General features: G+C 47.8%; 1 protein-coding gene across 1 annotated transcript in view; it reads left to right on the top strand.

Moving 5' to 3' along the window:
- The window catches only part of THBS3 (thrombospondin 3), a 24,592-nt gene extending 21,767 nt beyond the window's left edge, over nt 1–2,825 (top strand). Inside the window, exons 20-22 of the mRNA XM_018565872.1 lie at nt 50–222; nt 2,108–2,247; nt 2,667–2,825. Coding sequence (XP_018421374.1) covers nt 50–222; nt 2,108–2,247; nt 2,667–2,725 — 372 coding nt within the window. The 3' untranslated portion in view covers nt 2,726–2,825. The remainder of the gene's footprint in view (nt 1–49; nt 223–2,107; nt 2,248–2,666) is intronic.
- The last annotated feature ends 19,144 nt before the right edge of the window (nt 2,826–21,969 follow it).

The raw sequence follows: 21,969 nt of genomic DNA on the forward strand, positions 1-21,969 counted from the left end.
TTGATCAGATCTGTGTGTTCATCCTCCTTCTGCTCGGTCTCCTCTCCAGGCGGTGAAGTCGAGGACGGGTCCCGGCGAGCAGCTGCGGAACGCCTTGTGGAACACGGGACACACCACGGACCAGGTGCGCCTGCTGTGGAAGGATCCGCGCAACGTGGGCTGGAAGGACAAGACGTCGTACCGCTGGCAGCTCACGCATCGCCCCCAGGTGGGCTATATCAGGTCAGCACAGGGAACGATCTTCATCACCACCTCAGCATTTCTGGAAGGTGGGACCGCTACACCTGACCACACACTTTACAATCTGAATATACAGTCAACAGCCGTGTTGTAGAAACTGATTGTACAATCCGATTGTAAAATGTCTGCTTAAATCTGAACTCCGGCCTTCCCTTCAGTCTTACACAGGCGTACCGGCACCTCTCCTGGACTGAAAATGCTTCCTCTCGTTTTACCGTGGGTGACACACCTGCCTATTTAAGGGTTTCACCTCTTCCCTTTTAGCCTGGCAGTGTCTGGATTAAGATACAATGTAATGACATTGGGGGTTAATTACGAAGGAGCCAAAGAATCCAGCCATAGCATCCGCTGATACTTCGGCTCTTGAAGGGCTGCTGTACAGGCTATTCACTACAGCCCGTACAGCAGCCGAAGGCGGCCGAGCGGCTCAGCCGAGCGGAAGGCAAATGCCGAAGTGACAGCCGAAGCGGGGCGAACAGCCTGCCGAAGGCCGGCTGTAGGCCCCGCAAATGACAGCTGGGCGGAGCTAGCCGTGATTTCACGGCTGGCTCCGCCCAGTTGTAATGACAGATCAACGTCCCCAAATGACCTGGGTACACCGATCTGTCATTAAACAATAACAACTGGGCGGAGTCGGCCGTGACGTCACAGCCGGCTCCGCCCAGTTGTTATTCATTGGCCGGGACCTGCTAGAAGACTCAATAGGAAACAGTTGGGTGGAGCTAGGTGTCATAGCTAGCTCAGCCCAATTGGTTTTGTTTTCTTAAATATCTTTATTTATTTTTTTACGTTCACTATTTGTGCACTTTTTAAAAATATTTTTCAACCCTTTTTTTTAAAGACTGTTTTTACTGTTTTTCTATACTGCTCGAGCAGAATAGCCGAGACGAATCCCGCCCGTCGGCATTCGGCTATTCACTTACTGCCATTCGGCCCCTATGGGAATAGGGGGGAACGGCAGCGAGTGAGCTGCCGGAGCTTCGGCTCAGCTGATCCAGATGTTGGATCGGCTGAGTCAAAGTCCCTCTGCACTTCGGCTCAGCCTAACATGCAGAGCATGTTCGGCTGACCGAAGGCAGCCGTACAGAGCCGATATACGGCTGAAATCAGCCATACAAGCCAGAAGTGAATAGCCGAATCGCGTTCGGCTCACTGCACTTCGGCTGGGTTATTCACTCGGTTGCTTTCAGACATATAGCGCCCCCGCGTGGTGAGTGAGGAATCACATCAAATCCCCATCTGCCACAATCACAGCATTTACCAACAAAGAACATCAATTCAGCAGCGATGAGACTCCTAGGCTGCAGAGCTTACTCTCTAGTCAGATAAAGATCGGTAACTTGCTTGGATTGCTCAGAATTAGGCCAGCGAGGAGTTAATACCCCCCCATCCCCACGTATGCCTCCCGCAGAGGAGGAGGGGAGGGGCAGATCAGCACAACCATTCAGAAAATCCCCTCTCCTCTTCTTGTTTAGTGAAGCGATGATATCAGCGGGAAGCTGAGCCGGGCCAGTCCTTGTCGGCATCGCCCCGGCAACGCAGTCGCTGTCAGGAATGCCGGGGCCGGGAGCCAGAGAGATCGCCTCTTTCATATGGAAAAGTGGAGAACAATGGCCGGCTTCTGGGAACTGGACTGCGCTGTGTTCCTGGAGGTGACCCCGTGCTGGGCGGCCAAGTTAATACTCATCACCATTCCTGCGAGGGATGAGCTCATAGCATGGCAGCCTCGCCCAAAACAGCTGACAGAGAGGGATATAGATAGATAGATAGATAGGATTGGGATGTATTGTACCATCATACGGTATATATTGCACTCTGTCTGTCTTGTTCTTCTGCTGTCAGTGAATCATTTTGTTTCCTCCTGCAGAGTAAAGTTGTATGAAGGTGTAGACTTGGTGGCTGATTCTGGAGTCATTATAGACACCACCATGAGAGGAGGACGGTTGGGGGTCTTTTGCTTCTCCCAAGAGAACATCATCTGGTCCAACCTACAGTACAGATGTAATGGTGAGTGGGACAGGTGTATGTGCGGTGTATGTCTGTGGCATAGGTGTAATGGTGAGTGGGACAGGTGTATGTGCGGTGTATGTCCGTGGCATAGGTGTAATGGTGAGTGGGACAGGTGTATGTCCGGTGTCAGGGTATATGTTCGTGGGATAGGTGAAATGGTAATGGGGACTGGTGCACATTAGGTGTAATGGTGAGTATGAGTGGGACAGGTATTTATCAGGTGTAATGGTGAGTGGGACAGGTGTATATACAAGGTGTAATGGTGTAAATCAGGTATAGTGTGAGTGTGTACGGTGTATATCAGGTATAGTGTAAGTGTGTACTGTGTATATCTGGTGTAATGGTGAGTGTGTACGGTGTCTATCCGGTGTTTTAGGTGTATCAGGTGCGCTCACGGTTCTCTTTCCTCCCCACAGACACGATTCCGGAGGATTTTGAACCGTACAGGAAGATGTTGTTGGAGCGTCGGGTGTAACCTTGGTGCCCCCGTCTGACAGAGCTCCTCACTTCTCCACACCAGCTTCTGTCCGCAGAGCAGCCCGATGTCACGCTTGGAGAGAAGAGGGTTCCCTTCCAGACCCCGTCCTGGGCCGAGGGGGCCCGTTGAAGCTCTGTGTGACCCCCGGGGAGCACTCAGCAGACACTGTCCCATTGTGGTGGAGACAGCACAGTGTGACCTCCCACAACGCCTCTCTGGTTGGACATTTAGGAAAGTGACTTTGGGACAATCCTCTACATACGGCCGCCCAGGAGCCGCAGGTTATCCCATAACAATGAAAATATGGAATATTCCATCACATCTCATAAAGTTCAGGAGGTTTTTATAGCGGGTGTTGTGTCCTCCTTGTACAGCGTCTGGAGCTGCTCTGGGTGGTGGCCCTTAGTGGGGCAGGTATATTACCCATAATCCCCGACGTAGGATGGCTCATGGGAAAATTCAGGTCATTAAAAGCTGCTGTCCCATTCATCTTCATTCCTAACTGAGGAACACTGATGGTCTTTAATAAAGCAGGAACCAGCATTATCCTGTACTGCACACAGAGTGATCCTCACACATGTTGTCCAAAGTCTTTTAAAGAGCAAAACACCATTTAAAAAGCAAAAGCAGTGCAAATATCTCCAAAATCATGTCACAGCCAATCAGCAGAGCTCAGTGCTGTCTATCTAACCCCCACCCCCTCTCCCCACAATCCCCTCCCTATTGGTATACAGATACAGACTAGCAATGGTGGTGCTTGAAGGGGGTCCAAACACCGCTGTTTGCCATTGGACACCTGAACACCCGAATACAGATTACCTGCAGAGAAGTCATGTTAGAATTCATTGCTGGCAGATAATAATCAGCCCATCGACTTGACAGGCCAGGAGATTTCTATTGTTGCCCTAGACCACTCATCTGCAGCTGAGACAGGTGAATATCAGGTGTAATGGTGAGTGGGATAGGTGTATATCAGGTGTAATGGTGAGTGGGATAGGTGTATATCAGGTGTAATGGTGAGTGGGATAGGTGTATATCAGGTGTAATGGTGAGTGGGATAGGTGTATATCAGGTGTAATGGTGAGTGGGATAGGTGTATATCAGGTGTAATGGTGAGTGGGATAGGTGTATATCAGGTGTAATGGTGAGTGGGATAGGTGTATATCAGGTGTAATGGTGAGTGGGATAGGTGTATATCAGGTGTAATGGTGAGTGGGATAGGTGTATATCAGGTGTAATGGTGAGTGGGATAGGTGTATATCAGGTGTAATGGTGAGTGGGATAGGTGTATATCAGGTGTAATGGTGAGTGGGATAGGTGTATATCAGGTGTAATGGTGAGTGGGATAGGTGTATATCAGGTGTAATGGTGAGTGGGATAGGTGTATATCAGGTGTAATGGTGAGTGGGATAGGTGTATATCAGGTGTAATGGTGAGTGGGATAGGTGTATATCAGGTGTAATGGTGAGTGGGATAGGTGTATATCAGGTGTAATGGTGAGTGGGATAGGTGTATATCAGGTGTAATGGTGAGTGGGATAGGTGTATATCAGGTGTAATGGTGAGTGGGATAGGTGTATATCAGGTGTAATGGTGAGTGGGATAGGTGTATATCAGGTGTAATGGTGAGTGGGATAGGTGTATATCAGGTGTAATGGTGAGTGGGATAGGTGTATATCAGGTGTAATGGTGAGTGGGATAGGTGTATATCAGGTGTAATGGTGAGTGGGATAGGTGTATATCAGGTGTAATGGTGAGTGGGATAGGTGTATATCAGGTGTAATGGTGAGTGGGATAGGTGTATATCAGGTGTAATGGTGAGTGGGATAGGTGTATATCAGGTGTAATGGTGAGTGGGATAGGTGTATATCAGGTGTAATGGTGAGTGGGATAGGTGTATATCAGGTGTAATGGTGAGTGGGATAGGTGTATATCAGGTGTAATGGTGAGTGGGATAGGTGTATATCAGGTGTAATGGTGAGTGGGATAGGTGTATATCAGGTGTAATGGTGAGTGGGATAGGTGTATATCAGGTGTAATGGTGAGTGGGATAGGTGTATATCAGGTGTAATGGTGAGTGGGATAGGTGTATATCAGGTGTAATGGTGAGTGGGATAGGTGTATATCAGGTGTAATGGTGAGTGGGATAGGTGTATATCAGGTGTAATGGTGAGTGGGATAGGTGTATATCAGGTGTAATGGTGAGTGGGATAGGTGTATATCAGGTGTAATGGTGAGTGGGATAGGTGTATATCAGGTGTAATGGTGAGTGGGATAGGTGTATATCAGGTGTAATGGTGAGTGGGATAGGTGTATATCAGGTGTAATGGTGAGTGGGATAGGTGTATATCAGGTGTAATGGTGAGTGGGATAGGTGTATATCAGGTGTAATGGTGAGTGGGATAGGTGTATATCAGGTGTAATGGTGAGTGGGATAGGTGTATATCAGGTGTAATGGTGAGTGGGATAGGTGTATATCAGGTGTAATGGTGAGTGGGATAGGTGTATATCAGGTGTAATGGTGAGTGGGATAGGTGTATATCAGGTGTAATGGTGAGTGGGATAGGTGTATATCAGGTGTAATGGTGAGTGGGATAGGTGTATATCAGGTGTAATGGTGAGTGGGATAGGTGTATATCAGGTGTAATGGTGAGTGGGATAGGTGTATATCAGGTGTAATGGTGAGTGGGATAGGTGTATATCAGGTGTAATGGTGAGTGGGATAGGTGTATATCAGGTGTAATGGTGAGTGGGATAGGTGTATATCAGGTGTAATGGTGAGTGGGATAGGTGTATATCAGGTGTAATGGTGAGTGGGATAGGTGTATATCAGGTGTAATGGTGAGTGGGATAGGTGTATATCAGGTGTAATGGTGAGTGGGATAGGTGTATATCAGGTGTAATGGTGAGTGGGATAGGTGTATATCAGGTGTAATGGTGAGTGGGATAGGTGTATATCAGGTGGGATAGGTGTAATGGTGAGTGGGAGTGGTCTATCAGGTGTAATGGTGTGGTGAGTGGTAGAGGTGTATGTCAAGCTTAATGGTGTATATCAGGTGTAATAGTGAGTATGAGTGGGGAAGGGGTATATCAGGTGTAATGGTGAGTATGAGTGGGGAAGGGGTATATCAGGTGTAATGGTGAGTATGAGTGGGGAAGGGGTATATCAGGTGTAATGGTGGTGGTTGGGGGGGAGACAGGTGTATATCTGGTATAATGAAGGTGGTGGTGTTGGGGGGAAGGTCTATATCAGGTACAATGTAGGGTAGGAGAGGTGTATGAGGCTTTTCCTTGTTGGGAGGTTTAGGTCTGTGATCTACGGATCATTAATTGTTCTGGAAGTCGCTTACAGCAGGATCAGGTGACCCTCCTGTGCCAGGTATCCTGGTGACCCTCTAGTGTCAGGTGACCCTCCTGTGTCAGGTATTCAGGTAACCCTCCTGTGTCAGGTGATCAGGTGACCCTCCTGTGCCTGGTATCCTGGTGACCCTCTAGTGTCAGGTGACCCTCCTGTGTCAGGTGATATGGTGACCCTCCTGTGTCAGGTATTCAGGTGACCCTCTAGTGTCAGGGGTTGTCAGGTGATACTCCTGTGTCAGGTATTCAGGTGACCCTCTAGTGGCAGGTGATCAGGTGACCCTCCTGTGTCAGGTGACCCTCCTATGCCAGGTATCCTGGTGACCCTCTAGTGCCAGGTGATCAGGTGACCATCCTGTGTCAGGTACTCAGGTGACCCTCTAGTGCTAGGTGATCAGGTGACCCTCCTGTGTCAGGTATTCAGGTGACCCTCTAGTGCTAGGTGATCAGGTGACCCTCCTGTGTCAGGTATTCAGGTGACCCTCTAGTGCTAGGTGATCAGGTGACCCTCCTGTGTCAGGTATTCAGGTGATCCTCTAGTGCCAGGTGATCAGGTGACCCTCCTGTGTCAGGTATTCAGGTGACCCTCTAGTGCCAGGTGATCAGGTGACCCTCCTGTGTCAGGTATTCAGGTGACCCTCCTGTGTCAGGTGATCAGGTGACCCTCCTGTGTCAGGTGATCAGGTGACCCTCCTGTGCCAGGTATTCAGGTGACCCTCTAGTGCTAGGTGATCAGGTGACCCTCCTGTGTCAGGTGATCAGGTGACCCTCCTGTGTCAGGTATTCAGGTGACCCTCTAGTGCTAGGTGATCAGGTGACCCTCCTGTGTCAGGTATTCAGGTGATCCTCTAGTGCCAGGTGATCAGGTGACCCTCCTGTGTCAGGTATTCAGATGACCCTCGCTGACCACAGGGGGAATCATTTTCTAATCATCCTGTAGAAGTTCTCATCCTGGGGGAAGTATTTTCCTGCACACACCTACTTCCTGCCCAGCATGCACATGGTAGAACTCTGCATGCATCCTCTGCTGAGCCTCCTCCAGCTAAACTATCTATAGGCTGTGAAATATAAGACTTGCATGTGAATGGTGAAGGGGATCTCCTGCAGAACTTTTAACCCTTACCGCTCCCAACGGTTGTGGATCTGGGGGTCATTTTCCAGGAGTGTTGAAGGCTGAGCAGTCCAGCAACGCAGGAGGCCGGGACGAGTGCAATATTGGAAGGAGACGGCACAACAGTGCACACTATCCCGATCCTTCTGCATCCCTAGAAATGCCTTGTTGTGCACAGTGCTGTCGTGAAAGGGTTAACCCTGCCAGTGCGGCTGTGCGGGGCACACCGCTTTTGGGGGTCGAGGGGTTAAAGCGTCACCCTGTGCTGCTGCATTGTTGGCGGCGGTCATCTAAGACAATCAGATTGTCCATGTCTCTGTTTCTGTAACCCATGGCAACCAACCAGCCCTACAGTCTTACACTGGGGTTCCCAGTTGCTATTGGTTACAGTGGTGCATTCATGCCCATTAAATCCCCTCGGAGGGGTTTGAATTTACAGGGTCACGCCGCGGGCCTGATCTCTCGCCATCACCCCTGACCCCCGACCCCCATCACTGATAATGGAGATTACACACATGGCGTCCCCCTTTCTAGGACCGGCAGATGCAGAACGTGCGGCAGCTGCGCAGCGGCCCCCCGAGGCCCCCCCCCGGGCTGACAGATGTTGCTAACGCCATTGACACGAAGGGCGCCTTTCTAGAAGAAGTCACAGAAGAACCTTCTGGGCGTTCGCAGCACTTCTGTGATCGGCGAGATGAATTACGTGCAGCGAATCACGTTGGATCGCCACATTTCAAACGTAACGTTTAGATCTCTTTTATGAGGAGACACGCCCACATTATCACATTTACATATGTTATGGCGGTCACAATGAGAACCTGTGGGAGCGATTTGTACGGAATGGCGGCCAAAGGATGCGGCGAATTCCTGACCAATTTTCACCGGATGGCGCTGAATGGAAAGACAAAGACCGTAGTCACTGTGAATACCTCAGTGAGTAATATAATGGAGGCGCAGCGCACTGTGCGATGTCATACGCTGCAGATTTATAAAGTGGCCCACGCATCAAATACCCAACAAAAACTTCCGTCACATTTATTGCGCACATTCGCCACTTGTTCCCTCATCGAGTGCCATTCGCCAATTGTGTTCTCTGATTAAGTCACATTCGCCACTTGTGTTCCCTGATCGAGCCACATTCGCCACCATTTACCCCTTGTGTTCCCCGAACGAGTCGCATCCGTCACCGCTTGCCCCTTGTGTTCCCTGATTGAGTCACATTCGCCACTTGTGTTACCCGATCGAGCCACATTCGCCACCATTCACCCCTTGTGTTCCCCAGACCAAGTCGCATTCGCTGCCGTTCACCACTTGTGTTCCCTGATTGGGCCACATTTTTCACTTGTGTTACCCGATCGAGGCGCATTCGCTGCTGTTCGCCTCTTGTGTTCCCTGATTGAGTCACATTCGCTGCCGTTCCCCACTTGTGTTCCCTGATCAAGTCACATTTGCTGTCATTCGCCTCATGTATTCCCCAATTGAGTCACAGTTGTCATCGTTCACTGCTTAAGTTCCCCAATTAAGTCACATTGGCAACTTGTGTTACCCAATCAAGTCACATTCGCTGTCAATCGCCCCTCGTGTTCCCTGATGAAGTCATATTTGCCGCCGCTCGCCCCTTGTGTTCCCCCGATCAAGTCACATTTGCCACCGCTAGCCCCTTGTGTTCCCCGATCAAGTAACATTAGCTGTAGTTTGCCCCTTGTGTTCCCCGATCAAGTCACATTTGCCGCCGCTCGCCCCTTGTATTCCCCGATCAAGTCACATTTGCCGCCGTTCGCCCCATGTGTTCCCCGATCAATTCACATTCGCTCCTTCGCCCCATGTGTTCCCCAATCAAGTCACATTCGCTGTTGTTTGCCCCATGTGTTCCCTGATTGAGTAACATTGGCAACTTGTGTTCGCCGATCAAGTCACATTTGCCACCATTCGCCACTTGTGTTCCACTTTGCGTTATGACTAATGTTAAACTGAAGGGTTGCGTTGGCGAACTGCAGATACACTGTGATAAATCTGCCACCGGTCATGTGATCGGTCAGATGGAATGCCCAGCGTGCTGGACAATGTTTATTATTGGGACATTGAACAGATCTGTGAAAGAAAGGAGGAGCATCCGCCGCACGTTCATCATATGGTAAGGAAAACGGCGCAGACTTAAAGCTCCCCACACGCGTTACAACCTGATTGTCTAATCGCCTTTAGGTCTGCCAACCACTATGTAGTACAAGGGTCCGCCTGATTGGACGGAAATTGATTGGACAGATTAGGGGGCTCCTCATATTACATCGTTTTGGTAAATCTAAAATTGTTTGCACAGAGATGGGGACCCTTATGGTCCTGTATGGGGGGACTTTATTAAAACCGGAGCAGACAGACTGGGGAGCAGTTGCCCGTGGTAACCAATCAGCTTCTCTCTTCTGCTTGTTCAGATGAACTTTGAAAATGAAAGAGAGAAGCTGATTGGTTGCCATGGGCAACAGCTCCTAACAACTTCCCCTCAATATACAGTCTAGAATATCACAGACAAGATTCCTCCCGGGACGGAACATGAAGTCACATGTGCGACTCCAACAATACAACGCCCTCTAACAATGGCGCGCCGTAAACCATGGCAACCAATCAGGAAGCCTCCTTTCTGTAATCAGATTGGTGAACGAGGATTCTGATTGGTCAATTCCCTGATACAATGTAACCAGTTTGTTTCCTGCTGCTGCATCACATGATAGTAACATAGACAGGTTGAAAGACGATACTATTGATCTATTGATTTCAACCAATAAAATGATCGATCAATAAACTGATAGAGCCGCAGTGGATTCAGAAGAAGGCAGCAATCCCTTAAAGTGACCACGCACCTATTAATATGATCAATCAATAAACTGATAGAGCCGCAGCGGATCCAGAAGAAGGCGGCAATCCCTTAAAGTGACCACGCACCTATTAATATGATCAATCAATAAACTGATAGAGCCGCAGTGGATTCAGAAGAAGGCGGCAATCCCTTAAAGTGACCACGCACCTATTAATATGATCAATCAATAAACTGATAGAGCCGCAGCGGATCCAGAAGAAGGCGGCAATCCCTTAAAGTGACCGTGCACCTATTAATATGATCAATGAATAAACTGATAGAGCCGTAGCGGATCCAGAAGAAGGTGGCAATCCCTTAAAGTGACCATGCACCTATTAATATGATCAATGAATAAACTGATAGAGCCGCAGCGGATTCAGAAAAAGGCGGCAATCCCTTAAAGTGACCGCGCACCTATTAATATGATCAATCAATAAACTGATAGAGCCGCAGTGGATTCAGAAGAAGGCGGCAATCCCTTAAAGTGATTCTGATCGATTGGGTGATCAGGTTTAGTTTATCGTGTACGCTTATAACTGATAGATTGCGTTACGGATTCATATTTTGAATCAATGCAGAACAATGCCGCACGTGTTGGAGATCTGATCACAGTTCTGATCGATACATTGATCATTTTTATTGATCGTCCACAATGATAACTGATAAAGTGTATTATTGATTAATATTTTCCGTTAATGCAAAACAATACCGCACATGTTGGAGATCTTATCGCAATTCCAATAGATTAAGTGATTGTTTTTAATTGATCGTCTACGCTTATAACTGATACATTGTGTTATTGATTATTATTGTCACAAATTGTGGAATACGGTGCATGTTCTAGATCTGATCGCAATTTTGATCGATTAAGCGATCGTTTTTAATTGATCATCTACGCTTGTAACTAATAGATTGTGTTATTGATTAATATTTCACACAATCGGAATATGGTGCGTGTTGGAGATCTGATCGCAATTTCAATTGATTAAGTGATCAAATTTTAATTGATCGTCAACTCTTATAACTGATAAATCGTATTGTTGATTAATATTTTCCATCAACGCTGAACAATGCCGCAATGCTGCATCTGATCACAATGCCAATCGATTGACGATGGAGTGCATTTTTTAAAAATTGATCATCTAAACTCCTATCGATTAGTATTTTCACAAAATGTGGATCAATACCGCATGTGTGGGAGATCTGATCATAATTTGGATTGATTAAATGATAATTTTTAATTGATTGTCTACAGTTAAAAGTGATAGATGGTATTATTGATTATTATTATCAGTCAATGTGAAACAATATGGCAAGTGTTGGCGAATTCCGATACCGCAAGTGTTGGCGAATTCCGATCGATTAAGTGATTGATTTTTAATTTAATAATCTATGCTTATAACTGATTGTATTATTGATTAATATTTCCAGTCACTTAGGAACAATGGCGCACGTGTTGGAGATCTGATCCAAATTCCAATCGATTAAGTGATTGATTTATCTACACTTATAACTGATTGTATTATTGATTATTATTTATTAGTCGCTGCTGAACAATGCCTCACGTGTTGGAGATCTGATTATAATTCCGATCAAGTGTTTAATTGATTATCGCAATTCCAATCGATTAAGTGCTCATTTTTTAATTGATCGTCTACGCTTATAACTGATAGATTGTATTATTGATTTAATATTTTCAGTCACTGCAGAAAAATACTGCACATGTTGGAGATCTGATAAGAGTTCTGCTCGAGTAAGTGATCATTTTTATTGATCGTCTGCAATTATAACCGATAAATTGTATTATTGATTATTATTTCCAGTCACTGCGGAACAATGACGCACGTGTGGGAGATCTGATTATAATTCTGATCAAGTGCTCGTTTTTATTTGATCGTCACAATTGCGATCGATTAGGTGCTAATTTTTTAATTGATCATCTGCACTTATAACTGACAGACTGTATTATTGATTAATATTTTCAGTCACTGCGGAACAATAGCGCACGTGTTGGAGATCTGATTATAATTCCGATCAAGTGCTCGTTTTTAATTGATCGTCACAATTGTGATCGATTATGTGCTCGTTTTTTAATTGATCGTCTACACTTATAACTAACAGATTGCATTATTGATTCATATTTTAAGGCACTATGGAACAATACGGCACGTTGTGGCAAATTACGATCAATTAATTGATTGTCTACCCTTATAACTGATAAATGATATGATCAATTAATATTTTCACAAATTGCGCAATACGGTGCATGTAGGAGATCTGATCGGAATTCATTTTTAATTGATCACCTACACTTTTAACTGATAGATTGCATTATTGATTACTATTTCCAGTCAATGCAGAACAATACGGCACATTTTGGAGATCTGATCACCATTCCGATCAATTAAGCAATCGATTTTAATTGATCGTCTACGCTTATAACTGATAGATTGTATTATCGATTAACAATTCCAAGAGATGTGGATCAATGCCATAAGTCTTGTAGATCTGATTGCAATTCTGATCAATCAAGTTTTTTTGTAATTGATCATCTGTGCTTTTAACTGATAGATTGCGTTATTGATTACTATTTCCAGTCAATTTTGGAGATCTGATCGTAAATCTGATCAAGTGCTCGTTTTTAATTTATCGTCACAATTCCAGTCGATTGAGTAATTGTTTTTAATTGATCATCTACACTTTTAACTGATAGATTGTGTTATTGATTAATCTTTCCAGTCAATGTTGGAGATCTGATTGTAAATCCGATCAAATGCTCGTTTTAAATTGATCGTCACAATTCCGATCGATTACGTAATCGTTTTTAATTGATCATCTACACTTTTAACTGATGGATTGTGTTATTGATTAATATCTGCAGTCAATGGGAAACAAAGCTGCCCGCGTTGGAGATTTGATGATCGTCACAATTCCGATCGATTAAGGGACCGTTGTCAAATGATCGTCACAATTCTGATCGATTAAGTGATTATTTTTAATTGATCATCTACACATTTAACTGATAAATTGCATTATTGATTATTATTTACAGTCAATGTTGGAAATCTGATTGTAAATCCGATCAAATGCCCGTTTTTAATTGATCGGCACAATTCTGATTAAGTAATCGTTTTTAATTGGCCATCTACACTTCTAACTGATGGATTGTGTTATTGATTAATATTTTCAGTCAATTGGGAACAAAGCTGCACATGTTGGAGATCTGATCGTAATTCCAATCGATTAAGTATTCGTTTTTAAATGATCATCTACACTTTTAACTGATTGTTATTGAAGAATATTTCCAGTCAATGTTGGAGATCTGATTGTAAATCCGATCAAATGCTTGTTTTTAATTGACCGTCACAATTCCGATTGAATAAGTGATTGCAAATGTTAATCAATAACACAATCTATCAGTTAAAAGTGTAGATGATCAATTAAAAACAGTCAATGGGGAACAAAGCTGCAGGTGTTGGAGATCTGATCGTAATTCCGATCAAATGCTAATTTTTAATTGATCGTCACCATTCCGATCTATCAAGGGACTGTTTTAAATTGATCGTCACAATTCCGATCGATTAAGGGACCATTTTTAATTGATCATCTACACTTTTAACTGATAGATTGTGTTATTGATTCATATCTGCAGTCAATGGGGAACAAAACTGCACGAGTTGGAGATCTGATTGTAATACCAATCGATTAAGTGATCGTTTTTAATTGATCATCTACACTTTTAAATGATAGATGGTGTTATTGATTAACATTGGCAGTCAATGGAGAACAAAGATGCATGTGTTGAAGAGATCTGATCGCAATTCCGATCAAATGCTTGTTTTTAATTGATTGTCACAATTCCGATTGATTAAGTGATTGTTTTTAATTGATCGTCTACACTAATAACTGATACTTTATATTGATTAATACAACAGAACAGTACCGTGCACACGTTGCATTTGATCGCCTGTTTGCGGTCTCGAGTATCTAAATTGTGTCACATGAATGATCCCCTTCAGAAAGAATCCCGTCCTAACCCCCCCTCCCCCCCCCATGGTGATCGGATCTCCCACCATCAATCTACGCATGTTAATAGGGTTAGGATGGGGTACGGGGGGAATGGTGCGCTACAGACTAGGTGGGCGATGGTCACTGTCCAGATACCGCGTCCCCTTTAAGTACCTATCGCAGTAACGGCTGCAGTGAACCCCGACTGTCAGTCATGCGCACAGTGAAATGCGTACCCCCCAAAAAAGAAGCGCAAACTGTCCACGGAGCGTTTTCAGCCCTTTAAAAGACCTCCGCTGCAGATTTTCTACCCCCACCCCCACCATATCGCCCGCAGGGGCAGTGGCGGTGTATTAAATCAGGTGGCACCCTCAGACAGACGATACAGAAAGTTTTACCCGGGTGGACGGTGTCGGCCTGGTGTCCCCTCTCCTGGTTCTCACACTGTAACCCGGCCAGCGCAGAGTTTTACAGCCCCGGGGGGAGGAGGGGGGGAGGGGGCGGAGTTCCCCCTTTAGGATGAGGGGCCCCAGAAGTTTGCATTGTGGATCCTCTTTGAATGTTGAGTCGGTAAGAGGCTCCAGCTGGCTGCCATGGCGACCAGCGCCGGGCAACCAGATCTGAATGTGGCCGAACAATGCCGCGCTAAGCTGTCACCCTATGGGCGGCTGTGCCAGGGGGCGAGGAAGGAGCCCCGGGGGGGGTCATGTGATAAGTTCAAGATATGATGAGGTTATTTATGAGGCCCGGCGCCCAACGCCGTTCACTGCGCCAAGCCGGGTACATCAGATCAAGGGGGGGGCGCACAGAGTTTATGAGGGTGACGGGAATCTTATCATCTCAGCAGAGGCCTGAATGTGTCCAGAGGGGCCCTTGTCTAAGATTTGAGAAGGAGGGGGGGCCACAGGTTACCTGTTGGTTCAATCAACACATAAAAACATTTGCTTCGGCTGTGAGCCCCTCTCTCTGAGCATTTATATCTGCACTGCAGCTCCCCTTTATCTGAACATTTTCTTATGTCCTGCAGCCTCTCGCTCTCTCTCTTCTCTCACTCTCTCCTCTCGCTCTCTCTCCCTCTCTCCTCCCTTTCTCCTCTCACTCTCTCCTCTCACTCTCTCCTCTCGCTCTCTACCCTCGCTCTCTCTCCCGCTCTCCTCTCGCTCTCTCTCCCTCTCTCCCTCTCTCCTCTCGCTCTTTCCTCTCGCTCTCTCTCCTTTTCTCCTCTTGCTCTCTCCTCTCGCTCGCTCTCTCCTCTCGCTCTCTCCTCTCGCTCTCTCGGGCGAAATCCTCTCTCTCTCCCTCCCTCTCTCCTCTCTCCCTCTCCTCTCGCTCTTTCCTCTCGCTCTCTCTCCTTTTCTCCTCTTGCTCTCTCCTCTCGCTCGCTCTCTCCTCTCGCTCTCTCCTCTCGCTCTCCTCTCGCTCTCCCCCTCGCTCTCCCCCTCGCTCTCTCCTCTCGCTCTCTCTCTCCTCCCTCTCGCTCTCTCTCTCCTCTCGCTCTCTCTCCTCCCTCTCTCCTCTCGCTCTCTCTCTCCTCTCGCTCTCTCCTCTCGCTCTCTCTCCCTTTCTCCTCTCTCTCTCTATCCCCTCCCTCTCTCCCTCTCCTCTCGCTCCCTCCTCTCGCTCTCTCTCCCTCTCTCCTCTCTCCCTCGCTCTCTCCTCTCGCTCTCTCCTCTCGCTCTCTCCCTCGCTCTCTCCTCTCGCTCTCTCCTCTCCCTCGCTCTCTCCCTCGCTCTCTCCTCTCGCTCTCTCTCTCCTCTCCCTCGCTCTCTCCTCTCCCTCGCTCTCTCTCCCCCTCTCCTCTCGCTCTCTCCTCTTGCTCTCTCCTCTCGCTCTCTCCTCCCGCTCTCTCTCTCTCTCACCTCTCTCTCTCCTCTCGCTCTCTCTCCCTCTCTCCTCTCCCTCTCTCTCCTCTTGCTCTCTCTCCTCTCGCTCTCTCCTCTCGCTCTCTCTCCCTTTCTCCTCTCGCTCTCTCTCCCTCTCTCTCTCCTCCCCCTCTCTCCTCTCTCTCTCCTCTCGCTCTCTCCTCTCCGTCTCCTCTCGCTCCCTCGCTCTCTCTCCCTCTCTCCTCTCTCTCCCTCTCTCCTCTCGCTCTCTCCATTGCTCTCTCTCCTCTCTCCTCTCGCTCTCTCCCTCGCTCTCTCCTCTTGCTCTCTCTCTCCTCTCGCTCTCCTCTCGCTCTCTCTCCCTCTCTCCTCTCGCTCTCTCTCCCTCTCTCCTCTCGCTCTCTCCACTCCCTCTCTCCTCTCTCCTCTCGCTCTCTCTCCCTCTCTCTCTCTCCTCTCCCTCTCTCCTCTCGCTCTCTCCTCTCGCTCTCTCTCTCCTCTCCCTCTCCTCTCGCTCTCTCCCTTGCTCTCTCCTCTCGCTCTCTCCCTCGCTCTCTCCTCTCGCTCTCTCTCCCTTTCTCCTCGCTCTCTCCACTCCCTCTCTCCTCTCGCTCTCTCCTCTCGCTCTCTCTCCCTCTCTCTCTCTCCTCTCCCTCTCTCGCTCGCTCTCTCCTCTCGCTCTCTCCCTTGCTCTCTCCTCTCGCTCTCTCCCTCGCTCTCTCCTCTCGCTCTCCCTCGCTCTCTCTCCTCTCGCTCTCTCTCCTCTCGCTCTCTTTCCTCTCGCTCTCTCCCTCACTCTCTCTCCCTCTCTCCTCTTGCTCTCTCCATTGCTCTCTCTCCTCTCGCTCTCTCTCCCTCTCTCCTCTAGTTCTCTCCCCCGCTCTCTCTCTCTCCTCTCTCTCTCTCCCCTCTCTCCTCTCGTTCTCTCTCCTCTCGCTCTCTCTCTCCTGAGCATGCTCTCATGCTCTATAAAGCATTTATGTCTGCCGTGCATTGCCCAGATCTGCAAACATAGGCTGTTGACATGTTGCTCCCCTTTTGGTGCCCATTTGTTTTTTCTCTGTAGTTTCTTTCTAACTAAGCATGCACTGCCCTCTCTATGAGCATGTGCTGCTGTCCTCTGTCTCCTGATCTATGAGCATGTGCTGTTGCCCTCTTTCTCCTTCTATGAGGACAGGCAGCTGCGCTCTCACTCCCTTTCTCTAAGCATGTACTGCCCTCTCTATGAACATACATCGCGGCTTTGCCACTCCCATATCTGAACATCTGTCCTGTTGTTTCTCTTTCTATGAGCATGTACTGCTGCCCTCTCACCGCCTGACATTGAGCACTTAGTGGCCTTCCAATGAGTATGCACTGCTGCTTGCTGCTATGGGATTATGTGTCAGCTTGTCTCCTATAAAGTTTGTTGGTCCCGGGAGATGTGATGGTCCTGCGGGATTAGTGAGTCATCCTGGTCCGCTGGTTGCCCTCCATTGTCCCTCTCCACCCACATGTGACTTAGCTTGATCTGTTTGTTTTCGCCGTTCCTTTCCTCCGCCCTTATTCGCTGTGATCAATGGCCGGTTTTTGTATTTCTGGAGTTTTTGTACGGAAAGTTCTGTGTACAATGAGGCCTCCGTGTGAGGTCACATCAAACAAGCCTTCCGCCGAGCACAATGCAGAGGTCACGTCTCCCATCTCTGGCCAAGCGTGAAGCCACATCTGCAGCACATCCCTCTCCTCCTCAACAAGGGGGACTGGGGGGCTGACCCTGTGCTGGGGGGTTCAGTCCTACTATCTACTATCCATCATTGGCTTATGGGCTGGAAGCGGCAAATCCGTCGTCACAATGGCTTCCAGGAATGGGTCCAGGGCCATACACAGGCAGATCTGTCCCCTGAGCCACAATCAGATAAGATCTCCCATTACTGATCACCAATCTGCCTCTTCAGATGATCTTCAACCAATCTGTAACTTCAGATGATCTTCAACCAATCTGCCTCTTCAGATGATCTTCAACCGATCTGAACCTTCGGATGATCTTCAACCGATCTGAACCTTCGGATGATCTTCAACCGATCTGAACCTTCAGATGATCTTCAACCGATCTGAACCTTTAGATGATCTTCAACCGATCTGAACCTTCAGATGACCTTCAACCGATCTGAACCTTCAGATGATCTTCAACCGATCTGAACCTTCAGATGATCTTCAACCGATCTATACCTTCAGATGATCTTCAAACAATCTGCCTCTTCAGATGATCTTCATCTAATCTGCACCTTCAAATGATCTTCAACAGATCTGCACCTTCAGATGATCTTCAACCAATCTGCCTCTTCAGATGATCTTCATCCAATCTGCACCTTCAGATGATCTTCAACAGATCTGCCTCTTCAGATGATCTTCATCCAATCTGCATCTTCAGATGATCTTCAACCAATCTGCCTCTTCAGATGATCTTCAACCAATCTGCATCTTCAGATGATCTTCAACCAATCTGCCTCTTCAGATGATCTTCAACCAATCTGTCTCTTCAGATGATCTTGAACCAATCTGCCTCTTCAGATGATCTTCAACCAATCTGCCTCTTTAGATGATCTTCAACAAATCTGCCTCTTCAGATGATCTTCATCCAATCTGCATCTTCAGATGATCTTCGACCAATCAGCATCTTCAGATGATCTTCAACCAATCTGCCTCCTTAGATGATCTTCAACCAATCTGCCTCTTTAGATGATCTTCAACAAATCTGCCTCTTCAGATGATCTTCATCCACCCTGCATCTTCAGATGATCTTCGACCAATCAGCATCTTCAGATGATCTTCAACCAATCTGCCTCTTTAGATGATCTTCAACCAATCTGCCTCTTTAGATGATCTTCAACAAATCTGCCTCTTCAGATGATCTTCATCCAATCTGCATCTTCAGATGATCTTCAACCAATCAGCACCTTCAGATGATGTTCAACCGATCTGCACCTTCAGATGATCTTCAACCGATCAGCACCTTCAGATGATCTTCAACTTATCTGCCTCTTCAACCGCACCAGCATTGGTGGGCAAGAGAGAACCCTTTCTTGGAAAGATGTCCTGATTGCGATCCAACCAATGACCTTTCAGTAGTACTAAATAAGTAGCCATGTCACAACAACAGCCAGAGCGTTGTACATAATCTTCAGACAACCACACTGCACCTGACCATCAGAATATGTACTGACCCATTTATCACCATGCAGGCATGCACCGAATCAGGGTGGAGACACAAACTATGGAGAGAAATTTCACCATTGTGGGAGGGGCAGAGACACAAACTACTGGGCGAAATCTCACCATTGTGGGAGGGGCAGAGACATAAACTACTGGGGGAAATCTCACCATTGTGGGAGAGGCAAAGACATAAATTACTGGTGGGAATCTCACCATTGTGGGAGGGGCAGGGACACAAACTCCTGGGGGAAATCTCACCATTGTGGGAGGGGCAGATACACAAACTACTGGGGGAAATCTCACCATTGTGGGAGGGGCAGAGACACAATCTACTGGGGGAAATTTCACCATTGTGGGAGGAGCATAGACACAAACTACTGGGGGCAATTCTCACCATTGTGGGAGGGGCAAAGACCTAAACTACTGGGGGAAATCTCACCATTGTTAATGGGCAAAGACACAGACTACTGGGGGAAATCTCACCATTGTGGGAGGGGCAGAGACACAAACTACTCAAGGAAATCTCACCATTGTGGGAGGGGCAGAGACACAAACTACTCAAGGAAATCTCACCATTGTGGGAGGGGCAGAGACACAAACTACTCAAGGAAATCTCACCATTGTGGGAGGGGCAGAGACACAAACTACTCAAGGAAATCTCACCATTGTGGGAGGGGCAGAGACACAAACTACTCAAGGAAATCTCACCATTGTGGGAGGGGCAGAGACACAAACTACTCAAGGAAATCTCACCATTGTGGGAGGGGCAGAGACACAAACTACTCAAGGAAATCTCACCATTGTGGGAGGGGCAGAGACACAAACTACTCAAGGAAATCTCACCATTGTGGGAGGGGCAGAGACACAAACTACTCAAGGAAATCTCACCATTGTGGGAGGGGCAGAGACACAAACTACTCAAGGAAATCTCACCATTGTGGGAGGGGCAGAGACACAAACTACTCAAGGAAATCTCACCATTGTGGGAGGGGCAGAGACACAAACTACTCAAGGAAATCTCACCATTGTGGGAGGGGCAGAGACATAAACTATTGGGGCAATTCTCACCATTGTGGGAGAGGCAGAGACACACGCTACTGGGGGAACTCTCATCATTGAGGGAGGAGCAGAGACACAAACTACTCAAGGAAATCTCACCATTGTGGGAGGGGCAGAGACACAAACTACTGGGGAAATCTCACCATTGTGGGAAGGGCAGAAACACAAACTACTGGGGGGAATCTCACCATTGTGGTAGGGGCAGAGACACAAACTACTGGGGGAAATCTCACCATTGTGTGAGGGGCAGAGACACAAACTACTGGAGGAAATCTCATCATTGTGGGAGGGGCAGAGACACAAACTACTGGGGGAAATGTCACCATTGTGGGAGGGGCAGACACACAAACTACTGGGGGAAATCTCACCATTGTGGGAGGGGCAGAGACACAAACTACTGGGGGAAATCTCACCATTGTGGGAGGGGCAGAGACATAAACTACTGGGGCAATTCTCACCATTGTGGGAGAGGCAGAGACACACACTACTGGGGGAACTCTCATCATTGTGGGAGGGGCAGAGACACAAACTACTGGGGAAATCTCACCATTGTGGGAAGGGCAGAAACACAAACTACTGGGGGGAAATCTCACCATTGGGGGAGGGGCAGAGACACACTACTGGGGGAATCTCCCCATTGTGGGAGGGGCAGAGACACACTACTGGGGGAATCTCCCCATTGTGGGAGGGGCAGAGACACACTACTGGGGGAATCTCCCCATTGTGGGAGGGGCAGAGACACACTACTGGGGGAATCTCCCCATTGTGGGAGGGGCAGAGACACACTACTGGGGGAATCTCCCCATTGTGGGAGGGGCAGAGACACACTACTGGGGGAATCTCCCCATTGTGGGAGGGGCAGAGACACACTACTGGGGGAATCTCCCCATTGTGGGAGGGGCAGAGACACACTACTGGGGGAATCTCCCCATTGTGGGAGGGGCAGAGACACACTACTGGGGGAATCTCCCCATTGTGGGAGGGGCAGAGACACACTACTGGGGGAATCTCCCCATTGTGGGAGGGGCAGAGACACACTACTGGGGGAATCTCCCCATTGTGGGAGGGGCAGAGACACACTACTGGGGGAATCTCCCCATTGTGGGAGGGGCAGAGACACACTACTGGGGGAATCTCCCCATTGTGGGAGGGGCAGAGACACACTACTGGGGGAATCTCCCCATTGTGGGAGGGGCAGAGACACACTACTGGGGGAATCTCCCCATTGTGGGAGGGGCAGAGACACACTACTGGGGGAATCTCCCCATTGTGGGAGGGGCAGAGACACACTACTGGGGGAATCTCCCCATTGTGGGAGGGGCAGAGACACACTACTGGGGGAATCTCCCCATTGTGGGAGGGGCAGAGACATAAACTATTGGGGCAATTCTCACCATTGTGGGAGAGGCAGAGACACAAACTACTAGGGGAACTCTCATCATTGTGGGAGTGGCAGAGACACACTACTGGGGGAATCTCACCATTGTGGGAGGGGCAGAGACACAAATAGACAGAATTGGGAACCTGCAGACTGGTTGCAGAATTCCAGAGTTCTGGCTCCTGTCAGGAATTCCTTTGCTGAGGGAGTTTTAACTGTATTTGATTTCAAAACAAAACGAGGAATTGACATAGAAAACATTTTGTCCAGACAGGTTTTGATTACCGGAAAAGTAGTTCAGGGCCAACAGCTCTGATTTGTGTTTACGTTGTGAGTGTTAATTGCGTTATTGTGTGACTCGCGTTCAGTGTTTGCACAAAACAAAGTTATATTTAGCAAGAAGAAATTGCAAAACAGCCGAGACGAGACGGCGGGCCCAGGGATTTTCCTGAAAACGGGGCCA

The sequence above is a fragment of the Nanorana parkeri genome, unplaced genomic scaffold (genome assembly GCF_000935625.1).
Source record: "Nanorana parkeri isolate BGI_ZX_2015 unplaced genomic scaffold, ASM93562v1 scaffold897, whole genome shotgun sequence".
Taxonomy (NCBI): domain Eukaryota; kingdom Metazoa; phylum Chordata; class Amphibia; order Anura; family Dicroglossidae; genus Nanorana; species Nanorana parkeri.